Source organism: Cicer arietinum, chromosome 6 (genome assembly GCF_000331145.2).
Source record: "Cicer arietinum cultivar CDC Frontier isolate Library 1 chromosome 6, Cicar.CDCFrontier_v2.0, whole genome shotgun sequence".
Taxonomy (NCBI): Eukaryota; Viridiplantae; Streptophyta; class Magnoliopsida; order Fabales; family Fabaceae; genus Cicer; species Cicer arietinum.
Window position 1 is genome coordinate 2,647,667 of NC_021165.2, and position 8,630 is coordinate 2,656,296.

The 8,630-nt window shown below is 29.8% G+C and overlaps 1 protein-coding gene across 1 annotated transcript; it reads right to left on the bottom strand.

Annotated features, from left to right (window-relative positions):
* Positions 1-275: 275 nt before the first annotated feature.
* LOC101503417 (pectinesterase inhibitor 7) lies at positions 276-1,388 on the bottom strand. The gene has a single exon (XM_004503327.4). It carries the CDS (start codon positions 1,309-1,311, stop codon positions 643-645), a length of 669 nt encoding a protein of 222 aa, XP_004503384.1. The 5' UTR covers positions 1,312-1,388; the 3' UTR covers positions 276-642.
* Positions 1,389-8,630: the final 7,242 nt, after the last annotated feature.

Genomic DNA, 8,630 nt, shown 5'->3' on the forward strand with positions numbered 1-8,630 from the left:
AAAAAATAGAAATTTTATATTATAAAATAAATTCTAAACTTTCAATAAAACACAACTTTCAATATATTTCGAATTCAATATTTAATATTTGGTGCTTAAGAAACACTCTACGTACATTTTTGTTGGCAATATCGTTATATTTGCCATTAAAAATGTTGAATAAAGAGTGCTAGAATAAGCGTTGTTAATCATCTTCATAAAATAATTAAATAGTAACATAATATATAGCGGCTCTTACGCCTCCCAAAAAGGAATAAAAACAAAAAGAAAATTGATTCCACTCAAACCTAAAAATATTCACCTTATCTTAATTTCTTAAAAGCACCAACACCAATAACCGTAACAAATTAAAAACTTACTCAAACGTCTTTACCCTCACACAATACATACATTATATTTCACATACACAATTTTCAATTGTGCCTAGTTTTTTTTTATATCTACACCCTCCATTCTATCACATAAAGTCCCGTGAACCCACCCATGCCTTTGTTTGTTTCTTGCTAACAACAAATCAAAAATGCAAAACCAAAATTTACATTGAGGAATGGCGATTCACGTTTTACATGTTCACACACACACTCACTAATAACAATTTTGCCTCACACAGTAATAAAACCTACTATTCTTTAATCGAACTATTCATTCTGAGATTGGAAGAAAAAAAAAAGTAATCAAATTCAAAGGTCCTTTGTTAGCGTAACTATTAACGAGTGCCAAAGCATTACTCGTGAACTTCTTCACTCTGGTGACACGATTGTATACATCCGATTTCATCGGACATTCCGGTACATCCTGAAATCCGTCCGTACACGTTTCTTCATCAGTAAGCGCCGCGCTCATCCACGTCTGTACGTTACTCATCTGAAAGAGGAACGAGTCGGTTCCAGAGCCGGCGGCTCCTAACTGACGCATCTGTTTAAGCGAGCCGCGGATTTCGCTGACGGCGTCGTCGAGGTTTGAGAAACAGTCGTGGAGAGCGAGAACAGCGCGTGAGGATGCGCCGTAATCGGCTTCGTGCGTGAGGTTGGAGATGTAGGAAGCGATGCGGTGGACTTTGGAGAGGCTAACGGATATGGCGACGCGAGCGAGTTGGCCGGGATTTTGTTGAACTGCATTGGCGTAGCGAGAGAGGGAAGTGTAGCATATGTCAGGGTATAGTGTTGTATTGCAACTAGAGCGGATGAATTCGGTGTCGCCGTTGTTGCCGGTGGTCGGAGGTTGTTCTCCGGTGGCGGATGCAGGATGGAGATAGGAGAATGTGGATGCGAAAAAGAGGATGGTAAATAGGAGGAGATGATGGGTTCTCATTGTTAACGGCTTTCTAATAATTCTGTTTGTTTTGATGAGAGTGTTTATTGCCTTTGGGATTGTGAGAGATTCAGAGAACAGAGAGGGTTTTGTAGACAAAGAATTCTGTGAAATTACTTCATGCTCACAATCTTTAGCTGTAATAACCAAAATGCCATTAAATCCTTTTTTTGGTACAACGCCATCAATTTTTTTTATCATAAAAACAAAAATCAAATCAAATCCTTTTATATCATTTATTAAATATAATTAGCTAATTCGTACCATTCAAAAAAAATTGACATGCAGTTATGAATGATTTCATTCCATTGACTTTTGTTTTCAATAACTTCAATCACGGTTTTTTTGGGTACAAAAGCTTTTTTTTTTTTTTTAATAATTCTTTTTATAATTTATGCATAAATAAAACAGATGTTTGAATGATGATATTTATAGCAATTGAAAACTGTTAGATTTAGAAGATTTTTTTTTTTAATTTAAATTTAACCGTTTTTGTAGTTGTAGTAAAAAATACAAATCATTTTAAGAGAAAATGTGCGATGACTAGAAATTTAAATCAGTAGCATTAATAAACTTGCGATATATGACATTGGAACGAGAAATCAATTCAAATTCAAACACCCTTATTTGCGTATAAAATATTGAAACTAATTTGAAATTATTATTATTATTTCGTTGTGTTTTTTTTTTGTTGGTAAAATAGGTTGTTGGAATGAGTTGCACACCACTCTTTAATGTTTGAAAGAACTCTATTAATTTGAAAAAAGAGTCTTATTAAAAGAGCTATGGTACGAACGGGTGTATGTGGATGACAAGAAAGTAAAAAGGATGTATTGTAATGTAATGGGCAAGATTCAAGAGTTTTCGTGGTTAGGAAAGCATGCAAAATCTATGTAAACTTCGTTAATAAACAATGATATATAAAGTGGCCAGGAGTTTCAATTTCATCTTCTAATCTAATACAACGGATGTAATATTTTGGCATGATTTTTTATTTTTTTATTACGAAAATTTTAATTTTAAGCATGAAGCCCCTATAATGATTACGCTAGTGAAGACAAATAAAGTGGATATTAAGCAATATATTGTTCGTAGACATAAGATGCTTTAAGTTCATTTTAAAATATTTTTATGTTCATATGTAAGTCGCAATTACGCAATTAATTAATAAAGTTAGTTGTTTACTGAATTTACTTATCTAAGGTGAAAGCATAATTGAAAAAAAAAAAGGATGATTCCGTTTGGTTCCAAAAACGAAAAGAAACAAAGTGGTAGGCATGTGTAAGTAATAATAATAGGCAAAGGAGAAGGGCACTCCTTGGCGTGGGTACACAACTTTTGTAATAATAATAATAATGATTAATAAAAATAAATAATTAAAAATAAGAGAAAAATATAAAATTAATTTATTATGCCACATCACACCAACACTTTTATAGTTAAACATATATCTCTATTTGAATATTAGTGATAATGATAATTTAGACAACAATGAGTGGAAGTGAGGAAAGTAAAAGAGACGTTCCTTTTTTAAAATTAAAATAACGATAATGTTTTAACCCACAAAATTTGTACTTTTTTAAATAACATTTGGTGTCTGATTCACCAATATTTTTAGCCGATATTCTAAACAATGAAAGAGACAGCAATATTATTTTTCTGGTATTAAAAGAGACAGCAAAATTGATTTTCTATCCTTTGGTTCAGACATGCACAGTGTCCACTTCGATTTTGCGGCTAGTGCATAATCGTACTATGTCATTTTCTAGTCCGTGACCAAAATCAACGGCGCTCATTAAAATTGCACTAAACGTATTCATATACACATTCTTATAAAATTAAGATACCCCTTAGTCTTGATTTTGTACTTAAAGTCTGACTATATTTTAATGCCATTCACTCCACCAAAATAACTTTCCACTGGTGGCATTGCTTAATTGTAATTGTAGCGTGGGGAAACAAATTAAATCTCTATGCACTCGTCAATTGTAGTTGGGCTATTTTATTCTAATTGTGATGCCTCACTACAAACAACATGAATGGCCAATAGCCTAATAAAAAAAGGTTTAGATTCTTTGTTGTAAAACTATTTCAATTATTGAATAATATAAGATTAGATTATTTATGTTCGAATTTTGTTTGATTCTAAGTTGAAATACAAATCGTCTAATTTTTATAAAATAATCAAAAGTTATTATTAACAAAGTAATTGTATATTTTTTGTAACTTAAAATTATTTAAGTGTAATATTCTAGTAAAGTGGTACACAGATTTTTTTAAACTATTAAATAAAAATTAAATGACTCGTATTTTAAATTGCATTTAAATTTTAAAGTTAATTTTATTAACCTAAATTTTTCGTTTGATTTCATATAATAGTTTAAGGTTATATCTTGACATCGTATATTTGGATTTGAGAGCTTCATTTCTTTCATATTTATAAATTTTGTTTTTTACTCATAGATATAAAAATATATCTCTAGACAAAAATAGTATATCTAATATTTTGAAGTATATTTCTGAAGTTCATAAAATCTAATATTTTTTTGAACAGTATATTTATGAAAATGATTTGAAGAGGTGTGAAATGAAGTTCCATTTGGGTCCACATTACAGACTTAGGGTTGCATGTGAGCACTTTTTGGCCAGGTCGGTTGAGAAATTGGGTTGTTGGTTAAGAAAATGGAGAATAGAGTGTGCATAGAAAGGCATAATGTAACTCACACTTGTCCACTATGTCCCATGCGTGAAACTTTTGATACTAATTTTTCTAAAAGAAAATGCATTGCCTTCTCTTCCCTTCAATACATAATTCAAGGACAATCAATCATTGTGCTCCTTGTGGGAGTTAACCTTCTCCACTATCAAAATTCACAAGGAACTAAACCTAAGCCAATTGTGATGTGAACAATACTAGCTAACGCATTCAGGATAGATAAGGTCAGCATTCAATTGTGAATCTAACCAGCTAAAAGTGTGAATGGATGAGAGGATTTTTTCAAATAATGGAATTTGAGCGTAATTCATTTTCTTAAATAAGTGGATTTTGTGAAGTATTTTATTAAAATTAAATTTTGGAGAATTTCAAATATCATTTAATAAGTAAATATTTAAAATTCCTTCAACATTTATATAATGTGAATCTCAAATTAATTCTTATATATTTTATATTTTACAAATTAGTTCCTATATTTTCTAAAATTTTCAAATTAATTCCTATTTATTTTCAAACAATTGAAAATTGATCCCATAAATTTTAAAAAATACAAATGTTACATATAAATTTTCAAAAGTTGCAAATCAATCCCTATAAATTTAAAAAAAAAATGCAAATAAGTGTCTAAGTTTTTCAGAATGATTGATTTAGTTACTCTATCCAAAGACAATAGAAAAACTAAAATTTAATTGAAGCATTTAAATTGCCTACAATTCTAATTTTCTTAGATTTTTTAATTATTTAGAACACACTTAAAGGATTTTGAAAATAACTTGTATGGTGAAGTAAAAACAAAAAATCTTCGAGTGATATACTTTTGTACTTTTTTGTCTTAATAATTCGATTTTCAAAAATTTGACGTCTAATAATTTAACATTCGATCAATAAATAAATAAATTTTAATTAATAATTATTTCACTTAAAATTAGAATTCAATTCCCCCTACCGATTTGTCTAAAATAAATCAAATATGGATAAAATTAATAAGTTCTAATTAATAATTATTCCAATTAAAATTGGAATTCAATTCTCTCTAACGATTTGTCTAGAAGAAATCAAGTAGTAAAGCTTAATATAAATTATGTACATTTAACCTTCTTAGTTTCAAACCTATCTAGGGAACATAAAAGAAAAAGATGGATTTCATATATATTATGATGATGCCCACCATTCAAGCAACTATTTGCTCTAAAGTTTATATACAGGTTTCAAGGACAGCATAAGTATGTCACATTTGTTCGAAAAATATTACAGGACTGTGGCATGCATGTTCCTTTATTAAAACGATGCTATAATAATACCATGTTAGTTAAGCCTTCAACTATAATTTTGACTTTTCAGAGGTCAAACAACTAACAGTTAATTACTAAAAAAAAAAAACTCATAATTTTGATTTGAAAAACAGAAAAAGCAATCACCCTCTTGCTGAATCCATTTGAAAATAACATCTTTACCAAATAAATAACGGACTCAACGGCGTAATTGCCTCTCTTTTTTAATCTTAAAAAAAGTAATTTGATAGTACAAAATCTACAAAAGTAAAAAAGAGAGGGGTGGGACTTGAAGCACTTTTCTTATTTATGTGTACATTTTTTTAACACATTATTGATATTCGGAAAAATGTATTTTTTTATTGAAAAAAATATAATTCTTTGTTATATAATAAATATCAAATTTATAAGAAAATTTTTGTTCCAAAAGACGTTCATTTTAATTTCTCATATAATTTTTTTTTTAATTATACTTTTTAATTAATACTATGTACATCACTCTTAATTTATTGTTTCTCTACTTACCATTTGTGATAATTGTAATACATCAAATAAGGATTAAATAGGTAATTTAATAAAATCACTATTATCTCTTTTTTATTTATCATATTTTTTTAATTTGTATAAAATGACATCACTTTGGCCTAGATTTTTTTTTAATGTCTATTATATCAAAATTATTGATGTTATCCTCAGTCATACATTATATGTCGACTATATAATTATTAACTTTTATTTATTTAGTTAGTATTGAATGATCAGAATTTATTCATAAAATTGACTCTTGATTCTTCTTATGTAATATCTATGATTGATTCATTTCATCTTCGGTCACAATAACTAGTCTAAATCCTCTATCTAGTTTCAACGTTGTGGATAAATATTGATCTTTGATCATTAAACGTGACAGTAAATCAGTAATATAAAATTGAAAAAATATATAATTTTCTTTATAGTGACAATATTTAATTAAGCATCCCAGATAACATTAAATTGGATTACATCCAAATTAGATTAGTAGAGATTGTGCTATAGTATTCTTATCGGAAAGAAAAGAAAAAAAAGACAAAGCAATGGTTAATTTGACTATACCCTCGTTAGAGGATCGATGTGATTGTAGTTCCTATTATATGTCGATGATTTTAAACGTTACTTTGCCATGTAATTGCAAATACATTTGTTATAGTTATAATGAATGATATTACTATAAAAATATATATATTAATGTTCTTGCACTGTCATCAACCCCTGCTGGTAGAACAAGATTCCAAACTATCTTTTCAAGCTTAATGGTTTACTATTGCTATATTTGTCAAAGCATTCTATGTAAACAATGAACAATAGATATTGACAATGATATAGTTCTATTATGGATAGAAAGGAATCAAATAATAATTAGCAGTTAAGATAAGATGAAGTGAGATATTGGTTTATATAAATATCAATCGGGCACTGTAAAGGGGAGACAAGTAGGGAGAAAGGTTTTCGTGTGGATCTCTAAATCTTTGGAATGATTAGTCCATGTCTACACATGAACGTCACTATCAAAACAACAAGAACTAAGGCCAATAAAACTCCGTGAATTAATGGGGGATAATTACAAAACCTCGCTGTTTATCATTTCTGATTGATTATGAGTCCTTGAGGGGTAGCTTTTTTCTTTGGGTCCAACAAGTGGGTCACTCACAACTTTTCTCACCCTCACATTGCTACAAAATGCATAACATTTCTGAAATACACATCTGTACGACATAAAAACTATTAAAATTTTATATTAATTAGTTAAATCTTACTCATTTATACAAAATTAGTTTTTAGTGTGAAAAATATCTAGTATTAATGTGAGATTTTGTTTTTTCTCAATAAAAACTTGTGTTTTATACTTCCAAAGTGTTCTTGGAGGTGAGAAAAGTTCATGGTTTAAAGCCATTGTCATTGGACCAATAGAAGAAAGAGAGATGTGGAAGGCACTTTAATGAGTTCTGACAAGTCACTTTACAAATGTGAACTGAGAACATGCTCTTTGATCCCATTGCCATGCAATTTCATACAGACAGACGTTGCCAGAAGCAGTGGATGGTCTTCATCACGAGAGTGAGTGGCCATAACGGATAATAATCAAAATATTCGACAGTAACACCCTTTCAGTTCACACATCCTAAATGCAATAGCAGTTTATAAACAGGTTATGCTAGAAAGGACACACCAAATCTGTTACAAAGTCATATCAATTAAACTTGTTTCGACACAACCACAGAAAGGGTTAATTTGAGCAATCTTTCTTCAATCATTGGCATCCAAAGATAATGAATGAGACCTTGAAAAAGAATCTAGGATCCGAGAATGTATGCAGTTGATGCATCTATTGTCGTCTAGTTAAGATCGGACAATTCATATTTCAAGTTAATATTTTTTAGATTTAGTAAAAATAATAAACTGTTAGAAATCTTAATCTAACATCTTAATTGGACGGCCAAAAATGTGCTCTGCATGCATTCTGAATCTTAGAATCTGTATAATGCATGACATTCTACCAGATTATGTAACTAACGAAATTGCCATAGTAGTAGCCGAACAGGAACTCACACTATTCTTTTCGAAAATCAAACCAGATACGAGGTAGTAAAATAAGCAATGGTACCATATCAAGGTGCAATGGTACATGCTTAAGGACACTACATATATAGAAAGTCTCATGAAAAATGGAAAACATTACTTCTTCTTGGAGAACAAGATATCCTAAAAATCCAAGTAAGCATTGCCAAGTAGTGAATTCAATAATATATTTATGGAAAAAGAGAAAATGTCACTCGCAATGGTGGATCAAAGATGCAGAAACATATCAGAAGAAATTTTGCTAGTAAAACAATATATTAGCTTGTAAATCGTCATCACAATACCTAAAGACTGGAAATAAGGAATGTGAAACATTTTTCTCTGTAACATTGTAACTTGTCAACTTGACGTCTCATGCAGGAGTTATGCTGTTAGCCTTAATCCACTTCAAGAAAGATGAAAATGTCAGATTATCCATTTCGACATTTCCTCAAATTCCTTGTCTGTGTCTCATGTGTGACATCGCTATCTAGAAAAATATTCAAGCTTCCTTATTCCATGGCAAAAAAGCTACTACCTCAGAGCCAATAATAGATTGCATTGGAAAGAATGCTTCGAAAGAGTATTTTGAGGAAGCATCATGTGAGCATTTTTCTTCCACAAAACAACATAAATTAATTTTCTTGCAATGTTTATCACTAATTCAAGCATCATTTATATCAATTGGGAATATAATACTAATGTACACTAACATCTTAAGTTGTATCATCCTCTTT